The 14766-nt window shown below is 34.6% G+C and overlaps 2 protein-coding genes across 2 annotated transcripts; both read right to left on the bottom strand.

Annotated features, from left to right (window-relative positions):
- Positions 1–343: 343 nt before the first annotated feature.
- Positions 344–6499, bottom strand: LOC107787272 (calmodulin calcium-dependent NAD kinase-like). Its single transcript, XM_016608820.1, has 8 exons — positions 6118–6499; positions 5585–5808; positions 5422–5486; positions 2974–3195; positions 2723–2852; positions 1592–1914; positions 1183–1327; positions 344–673 (listed from the first exon to the last, which is right to left on the bottom strand). Exons 1-8 carry the CDS (start codon positions 6299–6301, stop codon positions 434–436), a joined length of 1533 nt encoding a protein of 510 aa, XP_016464306.1. The 5' UTR covers positions 6302–6499; the 3' UTR covers positions 344–433.
- Positions 6500–7794: 1295 nt separating this feature from the next.
- Positions 7795–13825, bottom strand: LOC107787273 (putative L-ascorbate peroxidase 6). Its single transcript, XM_016608821.2, has 10 exons — positions 13507–13825; positions 13300–13411; positions 12091–12206; positions 11669–11739; positions 11469–11511; positions 11294–11390; positions 10839–10922; positions 9011–9132; positions 8582–8648; positions 7795–8388 (listed from the first exon to the last, which is right to left on the bottom strand). Exons 1-10 carry the CDS (start codon positions 13658–13660, stop codon positions 8283–8285), a joined length of 972 nt encoding a protein of 323 aa, XP_016464307.1. The 5' UTR covers positions 13661–13825; the 3' UTR covers positions 7795–8282.
- Between the last annotated feature and the right edge of the window lie 941 nt (positions 13826–14766).

The following is a 14766-nucleotide window of genomic DNA, read 5'->3' as shown; positions in this document are numbered from 1 at the left end:
CATCGATCCTAATAAAAAATAGTACTACTACTATTGTAGTTATAAAATCTCTGAATGTTAGTCAGAGGAATCTTTGGTTAAAGCTATAGCTATTTAAATATAACGGCTACCAAATTTGAAGAATATTACCATTATTTATAAACATGGAACTACCCGCTATAGCCACGACGTAATGGAACACAAGGTTGTGGATTCATGAAACTGAATCTTGATATGATCCAAAAATTTTGTAAATTAAAATCGAAAAGTTTAAGACACTTGTAATCATCTTATACTATAAAATAAGAATATGTCAATTTAATTTCTACCACTAGTTTCCTATAAATTTTGCACACATAAAATTAATTGTGTGGAGCAATAAGTTTGTGATAATTAAATACAAATAATATGCAGTTTAATTTATGAGAAGTACTACTAGTAATTAAGTGATGAGCTAGGGTCTCATCCTTTCAACTTTCTGAATGGAATACTTGAGTTCTTTCTGAATGTTCAACCTAGAAGGTGACAAGACAATATCTTTCCAAACAGAACCTGCTTGAAAAGCTGGATGTGGATTCTTGTAAAGTTCATATATGGAGTTTGCTCCATCATTCAACCTTCCCACCATTTTCAGTACATCTATCTCATCTGGATCAACTAATAGTGTCTTGTCTTTCTCCTTCCACCCTATCAACTGTTGAGAAAAGAATTAATCAATAAAGAGTCAGCTGTATATATGCCATTTAGTATTACAATGTGCCATATGATAGGCAAATTATAAGAATGTGCAAGCTGTGACAAATGAAAAGGGCGACTCGGCGCACGAAGTATTCCGCGTTCGCGCAAAATAGGGGAAAAGGCCACATCCCAAAGGGGTGCAAGAATCAGTGTGACTGATTTTACGGCTCAAACCCGTGAGTTATAGGTCACACAGAGACAACTTTACCGTTGCTCCAGGGCTCCCTTCAGGCAAAGACAAATGAAGGGCAAGCCGGTGCACAAAGCATCCTATTTTCAAGCAGGGTCCAGGAAATGGCCGCACCTCAAAGGGTGTGATGTAGATAACTTGCCGTAATACAAGCATTAATGGCTATTTCGACAGCTCAAACCCGTGACCCGTAGACAAGAAATGACCTATAGGCAGAGACAAATGAAACAAAAAACAAAAGTAAGAAGATATTGTAGGAAGTTGTTTGGTTGTACCTTAGGGGGGCCTTCCAATGCATTAGTGGAGTATAATCTAGCATTGTCTACTAGCTGACAGTATGTATGGAATGCACTTGCAAATCTCTTGTGTGATTTCAGCTGTGAATTAACTCTTACTGCTCTTCTACACATGATTGCTCTCCTGTAAACAACCACAAATTCACAATTAATACTAGTACTAGTACTAGAAAAAATTGACTATTCTACTTGGTATTAATATCTAGAAGTTCAAGTTAGGTAGAAATGCTAGCTATCAGTAAAAGGCAGAGCTAAGATTTTAAGTCAGTGAGTACGAAAGTACTATAATACTACTTACATCAGAGCGAACTTAGTACAAATATTATATTTTATGACAAATGTAACTTTTATTTCTTTTTTGACATATTATAGGTAGATAATTTCATACCTTATTCCTCTAATGACAGCTAAATAAGCATCACAAACAACTCCAACCAATTCTATTCTATAAGGTCTTCTTTTTCTATTCCCATCAGTGGCCTCTTGTTCTTCATTCAGCTGTTCCCAGTAGTTTTCAGTAACAGTTCCATCATCCTCTATTCTGTAACCAACACCCATGCGGTAACGGCGCCGGTGAACATTTCTGGCCATGGTTATAGTCTGCACTACAAAGGGTATCCATGAGAGTGTACCATCCATTATCACATCCCTCCCTTCATTTAGTGCTGTTACTAGCAGGGATGATGCTGCATCTGTTGATGATTGATGTACCTGCATATTACATTTCAATGCAACTTTTGCCATATTATTCCTTAACCACTATAATTAAAAGAATTAGAACCAGATAAAACATAATCTCAAAATTGGCAAAATCCATTAAGTTGAAAGTAGGACAATTGTTTGCTCTCTCCTTAACTCAAGGTACAAAGAGATTATTGACCTAGCTAGTTAGGTAAGATAATCTCAGGAGTGGTATATTTTCTATTTCGTTTTTCAGGTCGATCCTTTTTTTTCTTTTTGGCAACTCGGTACATATGGCATCCTGCGTTTATGCAGGATCCGAGGAAGGGCCGCACCACATGGAGTGTGATGTAGACAATCTACCCTAATGCATTCTTTAGTAGCTGCTTCCACGAGCAAATCCCAAACTTTAGAATCATGAATGTAGTTCAACTACCTTCAGTTGTAAAGTTGCTACTACCATTTCATGAGATTGGGTGCTCACTAAATCTAAATTCATGATATTACTAGTATCCTATATGAATATAGAGTGTATGGGTAAAAAACAATGGGTGCTTGAGCACGCACTAGTATTAAAATGTAGGTTCGCCAATGGGTATGATTGAGAAGTGATATATAGGAGCAAGCAGGATATTTAGAGTTGTCAAAACGGGTTGAGCCAATCCGTCCTAGCGGACTATAGAATTTAACAGCCCAATCCAACCTTTCATTTGAAAAGGCTTGAAACGCAACACATGCTTGCCCTACCCAGCCTTTAAGCAGGTTAGGTTGGACTAATCTCGCGGGCTAAGCTCATTTTGATGGCTTTAAATTGAGAGTTTAAGAAGCATATATTTACCAACTCAGCAGTTCGAAGCATGTCATTATGATGTCCCCTAGAGCTAAGGGCTTTGTAAATGACATCTGATTCTTTGAAAGCATCTGCCTCTATTACTACAGCATTAGCTGCTGCTCCTGCCCAAAATGGTCTAAACAAAAATTTATGCAGACAACTCCATATTAGTATCTTACATAAAGAATTCATAATAAATCCACATTATACTTTGTTTAGTTATTTACAAAATTAATTAAGTAGCCATATATTCTTACTCCTTGAGAATGTCCTTAAGCACAGTGCTTTTGCCAGCTCCCATACCACCACCCATAAAGAGGAGGACAGGGCTTCTATCTTTATGAGCCATTGGAACCATAACATCTGTGCACTGTGAATCATCTGTTGAAACAAGCCCTATTGCTTTCATCTCTTCAACTAAGGTTGTAAATACTCTTGCTACCTTCAGATTCTTTGTCACCCTTTCAAATCTTTGTTCCCTTTTTAATGAAGAAGACAGTGTTAGTAATATGCCAAATTCCACAGAGTATAGGTAGAAACTTTGACTATCATGTCATTTGTAAAATATTATAACTAGATATAACTGTCCATAATAAGTGGAATTAGTTACCTAAAAAAATAAGGTAAGTAATCTTCTATAATAGGTTAAATTGATTGATAGTGTAAAATTTTGTTAAGGGTATGTTTGGAAAGCCACCAGGTAATTGGAATTGATGTAATTATTAGGGTAGTTGTGTAATTACGATAACCTGTTTATTTGTTATAGTGTAATTACAAGTTTACTGTTTGGTTGCACAAGTGTAATTACACAGTTAGATTAAATTTAAAAATAAGTACTTATCAAAACTTAAAAGTTAATATAATAAATATATGCCTATAAATTTTTATAAGTATAAATGATATTATATTTGATATTTAAGATATATATTTTTTCGTGAATACATTATTTAGTAATCATATATTTATAACTAATATTATAAAAATAATTTATATATATTTTTATAAGAACAACGTGGAATTCATGTTTGATGAAATAAATTAATATTTATAAATATAATGTCATAGCATTATTCAAATATTTAATAAAACTAATTTATCAATTCTAACTCAAAAATGAACAACATACAATGTGAGCCAATACTACTAAAACAAGTACATTGGAACCATGAATTAGCACAATTTAAAAAAAAAAATAGTTTAACATATGTCAAATTCCAACATAATAATGGTAAGTTCCACTATAACTTAAGATTAGGAAACATGATAAGCTTATAACCACACTCAACAACGAAATTTCACTTTAATTGCATCACTCATTATATACCAAGTTTGTTAGTGACTCATTATTACTATAGTGGGATTTCAAAAAAATGGGCTTCATTTTTCAAGCTTCTTATTACCTGCAGGTAGGGGTGTACATGGACTGGGTTGGTTCGGTTTTTATCAAAACCAAACCAACTATTCGGTTTGGATTGGTTCGGTTTTGTCGGGTTTTTCGGATTTTTGGGTTTTTTTGTTACATGAATATTATTTCAATCTTACTTTGTTAAAATTATAGATAAAGCTTTGATAAGTGAATATATGTTTAGTAAATATGGAAAAAAAATTGACAAACATATGATCTATTAAAATATTCTAATGAGAGAATTTTTTTAGTAACACATGATAGTTATTTTCTTAGTCGTCTAACAATAATTTTTCGTTAATTTACGCTTTCAAGGTTAATACATGAGAGGATCCCAAATATTTCTACATTTTCTAAAGAAATTTATATAAAGTCTTAAAAATATAAATAAAATTTATATATTTATATGTCGGTTTGGTTTGAATTTTTTTACTCAATACCAAACCAAGTCAAACCAAACCTAGTCGGGGTTTTTAATCGGTTTGGTTTGGTTTTTCGGTTTGGTGCGATTTTCCGGTTCGGTTTGAACACCCCTACCTGCAGGAGTCCCTAATATTAGGAGGTGTAATTTCAAAAATAGAATAATAAAAAAATAAAAAAATAAAATGTAAGCAATTACATGGAATCACAAGAAGTAAAGATAGAGAAATAAAAAATAAATAATATACAAAGAAAAATATATTTTAAAATTTCAAAAAAAATTAAAAGTAAAAATAAAATTAAAAAAATTAAAATAATAGAAATAAAAATTTATAAAGAAAATAAATAAAAATAAAAATAAAAAGTAAAGAAACTAAAAAGCAATCTTGTAATTACACAGTGTAATTATCACCAATTCTTACTCCCCCCTCCCCTGAGAATTGGAGAGTGTAATTACACACATCCAATTACACCCAATTCCATGCTGACCAAGTAATTACTTGGCCAAACAAACATGCCAAACTGTGTAATTACATCCAAATCCATTTCCAAGGTGGCTTTCCAAACATGCTCTAAGTATATTGTTAGTGTAAAATGGTTGCCCGATGCACAAGGCATCCCACGTTCACGTAGGGTCCGAGGAAGGGCCGCACGCGAAGGGAAATGATGTAGACAACCTAACCTAATGCAAGCATTAGTGGTTGCTTCCACGACTCGAGCCATGACCTATAGATTACACAGACACAACTTTACCGTTGCTCCAAGGCCCTCCTTCAGCATACTGTTAGCCCTTCAGCATACTGTTAGTGTTAGTGTATATGAGTTAAATCTAATTTGAAGGTAGTACTGAAAATATGTCCTAATTATTGGGTTGTTGTACCTAGTGGCAGCCATGACAATGTTTTTCAGCTTCTTTTTGGGCTCTGCATGATCAGCACCCAAAATCTGAAAGATCACGTAACAAGAGGAAATTAATTAGCATCTTAATTACTTGAATTAGAAACACAGAGAGATAAAAAAAGCTATCCTTTAAATGAATTTACCTGGCTGATCATATGAGAAGCATGGCACCAATGAAATGCAAAGTAACTAAGGATGCATCTCTCAAATTCTTCAACTAGCTTTATAAAGAGTGAATCAGCATCTGGTTCATTAGAAAAGAAGTTGTATATATCTTCTTCACACCCTTCTGATTTTCTTATATATTCAGCAGCTAATTTGCATAAATGTGGACATTCCCTCTTATCAGCAAATCCCATTTGTCTAGCTGCATATTCATACATGACTAACATCACTAATCATAAAAAAGGTAACAATAGAAAATTCTAAAGACGATGGCCTAGCTTAATGAAGTGGATGAAAATCATGACAGTCTGTGTTCAAATCCCAACAAAAACAAAAATACTACTATGTGATTTCTTTTCATCTGCCTAAGCGTTCTCGAACCGAATTATTCAATATCTTTGCTGGCCGGAGGTACACAGGTACACGATTAAATAATCGAGGTATGCGCAAACTGACTCGAACAACACTATTATACAAAAAAAAATCGTAGAAGGGATTCATGGAAAATTACCTACATAATGAGAAAAGCTCTCAAACCTAAGGATCTGACCAGTATTGGTAACTTTAGTACGAGGAACAATTTTTTGGTCACGAATTTTCTTGAGGCGATAATGCACAGCAGCAGCAAGAATTAATCCAATTGAAGATGCTACAATGATATATGATGGTTTTGAAGAAGCCATGGCATTTCCCATGCAAAAAAGATCAGTTATAATAATGTTGAAATGGCTTGATTAGAAGTAGAGATCAAAGAGACCATTTTAGATAATTGATTGGACTTTTTTTCATTTCTTGAGAAAATAAGAAGAACATAATGAAGAAAAAAGGTTTGGATTTGAGATCTGGTTAAAGCAAAAATTAAGGAAAATAGCAGATTAAGGGATTGTTCATGGAGCTTAGGCTGTTGCATGTTAATCGTTATGGTTGTTTGAATGTCAAGAACACGTGTTAACACTATATGACTAATAAATTGGTTATCTGTCTTGATAAATTATTCTTTTTGTTTTCCTTCATGAAAATGAGAAAAGCATTTATGCGGATTTTTTCTAAAGCACCAATATGGCATTAGTAATACTAGAGTTTTTAATAGCAAACCATGGTATTAGCAGTATCATAATTTTTAATACCTGAACGAGTATATATAAAGACAAAATTGTTATATCACTACTATTCTTATACATAGCTAAAGAATGTGGAGGGTATTTTTGTAAATGAATAAAAATAATAAAAAATTTAAGCGTTGCTTATTATTTTTTAGTACTCCCAAATAAAACAGTAATAAAAAATAATCTCAGCATAACTAATCCTAATATTACTAAACCCAACATTACTAATGTATCCTATTCAATACTATTCTTTATACACTTTGGAAGTTAAAAACAATCCTAAAACTCCTAAATCACAAAAAAGGAGTTCGGTCTCTATCTATTTAAGGTTTCACGTAACTGACCATTCGAATTATCAATCTCATTACAAAACCACAGTGAAATTGCTTTTTCAAAGAGAAGGGAGACCTCTTGGAGGAATACCCCTTGGATTGACAAAATAAAAAGTAAACAGGACTTGTCAAGAAACTTTATAGATAAAGACACAATGAAATAGAACAAGTGGCTTTTCGTTTTCTAGTTTCTTGATGGGGCATTCAGGTTCATAACTATTATCTGAAGAAGGGAACAAAACTAGTGAAAACTATTAGAATGGAAAAAAAAAGATATTAATTGCATGCAAGATAAGATTGGACAGCAGGTGGGAATTGAAGTTATCTGTTTGATTGCATTGGTTGCATCCTCTCTCATGTCTTCATCATCTTATAGCCCAGTGTCAACACCAAATGTGCATGACACAATAACTTCATGTAGGTTGAAGTCACTATATAAATTCTCGTTGTCCATGTCACTTTTTATAAACTCGTCTTAGTCCTATATACAGCTCCTTCAGGATATAAGCCTACTCACCACCCCACCCCCACCCTCCCAAAAAAAAACCCCAAACCCAAAAAAAAACCCGCATAAAATCACATCCTTTAAAAAGAAAATGAAAAGCTTGTCCCAAAAGAAAAAGGGGAAAAAACCAAATTTACATATTAAGGTGATCACTTTTCTTTGATAAGTCATCCTTTCCGGAGTAAAGCCAAGACTAAGAACAAATGCTAAAGAATGAGATTTAAGTGGGGCTTCAAAACCTTTAATTAGTAAAATTACCCTCTGGACATAATTATATCACTCAATGTTTACAGAAAACAATTTGACATAGTGATATGAACACCAAAATGAAGCTGTATTATACTACTACATGCATTTTCCCTCCTTTGGTTCTCATACATTTCTTTAGATCAAGTGGAACAAGATAACATTTCTTATGATCCTGTAGGAGTAGGACAAGTAGTGGCTTGCAGACGCTGTTGTTGATCAATGGGGGCCAAGTTTAAACATTGATTGGTAGAGAGAGGCAAGCCTCTCCTTTAAAGTTTTGACTTTGCATCTTTTTCTTCCAAGTCGTAATTCTTTCATTTTCTAACCTTCAGCTGCAACTTCTCCGTTCAGGATTTGCCTATCGCAAGATTGCCCATGTAACCAAAAATTGGCATTGACTGCATTTGTTGTTGTGTCATGGAATCTTGTTTATACCAAAACAACTCACTGGCTATGACGAGGTATTGCTGATTAATCTTGAGGACTACAATGATTTCTTCCAAGTTGCACCAGTGTCAACAAGTTTGGTATAGGCATTCTTGAAATCTTCAAAAAATAAACTCTGATCCTCAGCATACTTTGAGATCCATCTGTTTCAAGAAGCATGAAAGACATATCATTACCAAATAGCAAGTCTATAACTTGGGAACTGAAACTAGATTAGTGAATTGAAAATTCTGCATTTCGCTAGCAGAGGCGTACGCCTGACATCATTAGCTTTTGTCAGGATAAAGTAACCACAATAAAGGAACCACCATAACATAAGGTCAGAGAAAACATTACCTTACACATTCATCATCTTCAACAAGTGCCCTATCAGAAGGAAGGCCAACCATACTAGTCATGCCAGCTGTATAGATAAAAGAGATTTAAAATACTACACGGTTGAAGATACTAAAAAAGGAAATTATGTTCTATGACCATTTTCGTATGAAAGGAATTCTAAGAAATAGGAGGTCTTCTATTATCAGAAAGAGTGTCATCATTCCTCATAAATAGTGAAGCATAAGCAGTTTGCAGTTTAGCTAATTCGGAAGCCTAGTCTTGCTTAGCAATTTTCTGTGTAACAATCATCTAAACTCTAACCATGTAGGTATCAGGTATTTCCATTTCAGAAAGATAAGACTATCACTGCTGCATAGTTTCTGACGTGTGTTTGACATTTATTTCAATAACTCAGATATAAGTATGCATATAAATGTCATTCATCACCTGAGGATAACCATGGCTTCTCCATGAGTATCTTGAAGTATGCATTATCAAAGACAACTGGATTCCCAAATCCTTTACTTCCTAGAGTATGCGCGCCAGACAAGGCAACAAGTTCCTGAGTTCTGCCAACAAAATGCACAATCCATCAGGCGGAATATCTTAACGGTGATAATCAACAGATCTAGCTTTTAATCCAAGAATAGGCGAGCAAGGAGGCTGGACTGCTCAGACCTATAGCAATTGGCTAGCATGATTATCAAAAACTAAATATTTGAATAGAGCTCTCTACACATACCAATGTGAGATATGTCTTTTGGGTTTTGAATTGTCAGTCGATGACATTCTCAACCCAAAGTACAGAACTGATGCAGCTAAATAAAGGAGGCAAAATATCATAGTGAACTATTGTATTTTGTGCAGCTAAACTGAAGTTCCTTAACCTAGAGGCAGGGGGGGAAGGATACGGGCAATTAGTCATGCAATCAGTCACAAAATATCATACTAAGATTGACACCATAATGACATATTGAATACAAATTGCCTTACAAAGAAAAGCATATATGCAAAAGAAAAAAGTGCTATTGAATACTTTGAATATATTTAAAATAAATGCCTCTTTCTTCCTCTAAAAGTATCATCTCAGATGAGTTTCTTAACGTGGCCTTGGATAACACCAACAGATCTAATGTTCAAAATGACTACCTTAGAGACTGGCTGCGTCATATGCTCCTTATGCACGATTTAGAAAAATTGTGTATGTCATGGAGGTTAAAAATTTTATGACTTATATACCGTATTTGTATTAGTACAAGAAAATGTGACTTTCTGTATGTACTTGGTTCATCAAATGCCACCACATTGTGTACCTTAATTTAACTGTCTAATAAAGCCAAGTTCTTGAAATTGTAGCTGTTGTTCAAGTTCTTATTATTATGCATCACGTAAATGGGACATGGAGCTAAACTATGAGTCTCATAGCCATGCATTAGAAACTCAGAAGGATAAGAAAGCGATAATAAACAAGATCCCAAATCAGAAACGATCACAAGGAAGATAACAAAAACCAGCTTTTGAAAAGTCTGAGAATATGATGACACTGTGTGAGATTGTAACACTGGAGAAAGAGAAACAAGATGCATATGAGACGTACGAAATACAGAAGTACTTCACATGCCTCACGAAATATAGCAGAACTAATGAGAGGTCACTTCCACATAAACAAGACAGAACTAACATTACTCCACGATATGAATTACCAAATTTTCTTATTTATCCACATAAGCTACAGTGATAACATATGTTATTTATCACCACATTTGTCTATACTGCATTTAATATTTGTTAAAAAGGGTTTAGCATTAGAAACTAATTATAGAATGGATACATAGATCACATACTGATGCTATAAGGCCAGTTCATTTGGAGATGCGCTTAACCTGAGTACAACAGTTTTATGTATATTACTCAACATCTGTGAAAATTAAACACAGAATGTTGCAAGTGAAGAAAACCATAGAAATGCCAAGAAAGAAGCAAAAGTTTGTATGAATTGCAAGTCTCATTACTTCATCTGGAGAAGCTATTGAAAGGGGGGGGAATCCCCTACAGTGATTTTTATCCACTAAATCAGAGGCAGAAGAAACATGAAAAATACAAACAGGATTATCTATTTGCTCGCTAACAGCAACTGCAAAAAATAAACCCAGTCAAATTACATGAATGGCATAACTATATGTCAATGCTAATTGAATAATGGTATGGAGCACAAGGAGAGCACCAAGATAAAATAAAAATAAACAGCAGATTCGAGTATGGCCATTAGACTCACGAGAAACCTTTTCTTTCAAAACATTGCTTCAAACTAGTAGCATCAAGTGATTCTTCAGGAAGTTTTCCTTCAGGATCAGGCACCCTACAAAATCAAAGTCAGCTATCAGAATGTAGATACTGTAGATAAATTACGTCAATCACCTGAATATGGTCGCTACATGTATAAAGGGTTTCATCTTGATAACTGCTCTACCATCTGCTACTCAATCTTTTTTCTCTTTGAAATGGAAATAATTTAGTTGCAAAGGCTTCAATCAAGATTGTAAGTTGCTTCTCAATCGCTAAATTAAAGATATTCAGATGATCATGATTACTAAATCTTTGCATCCTATTTCTACAAAAATGTAAATGAAAAGATCGTAGCAAGGAAATATAGCTCCACATTCATCAATGAATCTACCTCTTATTTAGCAGAACATAACTAATATCAAAAACTAAAAGGTAGACCATTACAGTGAATCAATTCTGCCCAGCTTAATCGGGATGCTAGGTCCACCACACAATGAAACAGCTTCTGCTCCAGCCAAAGCTATTATATCAGCCCACGAGACTGACAACAAAGCCATCAATAAAAAAGTCACGCTGGTAGAAAATGAACTAACAGAAGTTTATTGTCTGAACAGTTTACCTGGTTGCACAACACCTATTTGACTCTTTGCTTTCTCCAGAATCTGAAGAACAATGCATGGACCGAGATGTTAGCTGGTTGAAATCCATATGAGAGTTCATCAGTCTTTGGAAATGGTAAATAACTAAAATCTAAAATGAGAATTTCTACATACTATTCACAAGGATGGTGAAAACAAAAGCAACAATAAAACTGCTTACCTTTATAGATTTCTTAAGGCCTTTGTTTTCGGGTCTGTCGAGTTCAAAAACTATAGAGCCATTCATACCCCCTAATATAAGAGCAATTGAGGTTGATATCATGCATCCAGGAATGGAAGACCAACATCTTCTTTCAAGTACATATGCATATTACACAATTTTTTGGATAAAGACTAAAAAAGATATATCCAGGGTTTGCAGGTGAATGATGTTAGAAGCATTTCAATCTGCATTTTGTGATGTTATAACCCTTTTAGACCAGCTCTGCAGAATCTAAAAGAGGCGATAGATTACAAAGCTTGCAATTGGAAGTTGCTAATGTTTGGAAAAAACATCCTTCTTGTTTCTTCTGTATCAATTTCTTTTCTTTTCTTTTTTTCTTTTGGTAGGGAGAGAAAAAGGAAAGTGTTTCAAGGAATTACCAATTTTCTCATCAACTTGAAAAGTTCCTGCATCATGGAATACAAGGCGAAGTACACCAGCAGCCTTGCCCTTGGATAATACCTTCCTGATCTCTTCCCTTAAGCGAAAACTCTCACTGCCGAAAAAAATTTACATCTCTTTTAAGGAATACAAACGTGGGGTAACATTGCTTAAAAGAAATAAACTGAAACAAATAATTACATTGTCAAGCAAATTTTGCTGAGATCTTAGTTATGAAATTAAAATTTGGAGAGGTTTGAAATTAACAGAACTTCTAGGAACCTCTCTCTTATGAATTACTTTCTCTAATTCATCCTATAATTGCAAACTTGTCTCTGCTGATATAAAAGCAGAAAAGGTGATCAAGCATACTCGATCTATGCATGTTTTGTTAAGTCCAAGCAGTAACTACCAATCTTCACATAGGGATGACTCTACGAATATTTCGTATTTCAACGTTCTACTACCAAACCACATGCTTCAAGAACATTTGACGAAGTACCTTCCATGAGGAAATCATTAATCATCAGTTTTGGAATAAGATTCTCTCCAAACAGAAATGGTTGATGCTTCTGGAGAAAGTTGGAGAAACTAGATTCACATTAAGCGAATAGTATCCTTCCTCTTCAAAATCTAAATCTCTCATATCTTTTCTATATATTTGTAATCTAAAAGGGGTATAGAATCATTGGGAAAGGAGCATGCATTCACAACTTTAGAGAACTCTCAAATTGAACTTGCACATAGGACTCATCCATAAATAAACTAATCGAAAAATGTAGATTATGCGGGCTAAACACTGCCTCTTTTGAATAAACATGATTTCAGCACCTCTACGTTGGGCAAAACTAGTTCCTTGATTATATACAAGGTGTTGAATCCCCTTGACTTAAGGGAAAGTTCTAGTAAAGTGGCAAAGGGGTTCAAAATTAGGTCAGGTTCAAATCCCAACGGTGACATTTTTGAATCCCTTGTTTATATTCCTGGTTCCGCTACTGACCACTAGGCTTATTTGCAAATTGCTTAACTTTGCGGTATCGGATTTCTTGATAGTTAACACCACAATTTGGATCTCTCTAATCGTTTCCTTTTAAAAGAAAGTGAAATCCAAACTGAGCTACAAAAAAAGGAATGAACAAGAAAGCAGTTCTAAACTTTAAAAATTCAATAGTACACATTTCTTAAAAAGGAATGCATTTGAGACGTACTCAGCAGCAAAGCTATTGTTAACTCTATCACACGGCATAACGAGAGACAAGGTAGCTAAAGACAGTAAAGCTCTCCTTCCACATAATAACGATTTGCAAATTACACTTTCATCTGCAATTCCAAAAAAGAAAAAGAAAAAATAGCCATCTCGAATTAAATGCAAAATCCTTCAGCAATGTTTCATAAATTAAAGGTTCAATGCTTACTTGAACCGCTGGTGGTGGCGGAAGCTCGAATTATGTTGCCGCCAAAATGAGGGCTTCTAGTGAATGTGGTGGGGAAGTAGAAGTTGGAAGTGGAGGTAAAGGAGGAAGCGCCGGAACTGAGAACCCAACGATCGACGGCGACGGTGTGACTCATCCTTAACCGCGCCTTTTTTTTACGTTATCCAAACTCTCAACTTCTTTGACAGCACAATTATCCTTTTTCCTTTTTCTTTTTCTGAATGAAATTTTCTGTGATACAAAAAAATAAAAAAGAAGCAAACAAAAGAAGGAGAAAGAAGAAAATCTCTCCCCTCATACCGAAAACAAATTAAAAACTAATATAGAGAGTGCTAATTTATGTGAAGGAGTTAGCTACTTGCGTTGATGTACTATAGTTAGTTGCTGAGTTAGCTGAATACGAAGTTAGTTAAAGTGATTAATTATGTAGTTAGTGAAAGTTTGAGTGTACAACTAATTACAACTGTTAGTTGGTTAGAGTAGCTATATACATGTATATATAGTGGCTAGCTTACAAGTTTTGTATATATTCAATTCATATAGAAAATTACATTTGAGCTCTGCATGTACTCTCAATTTTCGTCCTTTGTTCTTCCTTTCTTCTTTATTTCTAGATTTGGTGATTCGATGAGTTTTATCATGGTATCAGAGCTGCCCGTAGATATGATCTAGGGATTGTTCTTCGCAGATTGAAGACGATCGAGAGATTCATCGACATTTCTCGTGAAAACTTCGAATCCTAATTCGTATCTGCGACGAACCCTAGATTTGTTTGTTATTTTCGATTTTGTTCATAATCTTTTATTATTTCCTTCAAATTTACAGTTCTGTGTTCTGTATAACTGAAAATTTTAATGGCGATTGATGAGATATCTGATTTGGGGACATTTGTTCCAGCTTCAGTGCTCATTGACCACAACCATCCCCTGTATCTTCATCCTTCTGATGCTCCTGGTTCATTATCTGTTTGGCATTCAGCTCGTAGGTGTGGAGAATTACACTTTGTTGGATAGAGCGATGAGAGTTACACTCCTAGGAAGGAATAAGCTAGGTTTTATAGATGGAACGATCACTAGGGACACATTTGGGCCAACCTTAGGGCACCAATTGGATAGATGTAATGCAATAGTTGTTTCATGGCTTACTGGTAATGTGAGCAAAGAATTGTTGAGTGGAATTCTTTTTCATTCGAATGCATATTTGGTCTGGAAGGAATTGTAGGAATGACTTAATAAGGTGAAT

The sequence above is a fragment of the Nicotiana tabacum genome, chromosome 1, assembly GCF_000715075.1.
Source record: "Nicotiana tabacum cultivar K326 chromosome 1, ASM71507v2, whole genome shotgun sequence".
NCBI lineage: Eukaryota > Viridiplantae > Streptophyta > Magnoliopsida > Solanales > Solanaceae > Nicotiana > Nicotiana tabacum.
Note: the sequence above shows the minus strand (reverse complement) of the source record. Positions and strands in the feature narration are given on the sequence as shown.

Bases quoted from the DNA above. Each gene is read 5' to 3' on its own strand.
- LOC107787272 (XM_016608820.1), bottom strand. From the start codon at position 6,301: ATGGGAAATGCCATGGCTTCTTCAAAACCATCATATATCATTGTAGCA. The intron at 5,487-5,584 runs GTAAATTCATTT...GTGATCTTTCAG, and splicing joins CTTCTCATATGATCAGCCAG to ATTTTGGGTGCTGATCATGC. The intron at 1,328-1,591 runs GTATGAAATTAT...GGTTGTTTACAG, and splicing joins GCTGTCATTAGAGGAATAAG to GAGAGCAATCATGTGTAGAA.
- LOC107787273 (XM_016608821.2), bottom strand. From the start codon at position 13,660: ATGAGTCACACCGTCGCCGTCGATCGTTGGGTTCTCAGTTCCGGCGCT. The intron at 12,207-13,299 runs GTACGTCTCAAA...TTTTTTCGGCAG, and splicing joins AACAATAGCTTTGCTGCTGA to TGAGAGTTTTCGCTTAAGGG. The intron at 8,389-8,581 runs GTAATGTTTTCT...TTCTTGAAACAG, and splicing joins GAAGATGATGAATGTGTAAG to ATGGATCTCAAAGTATGCTG.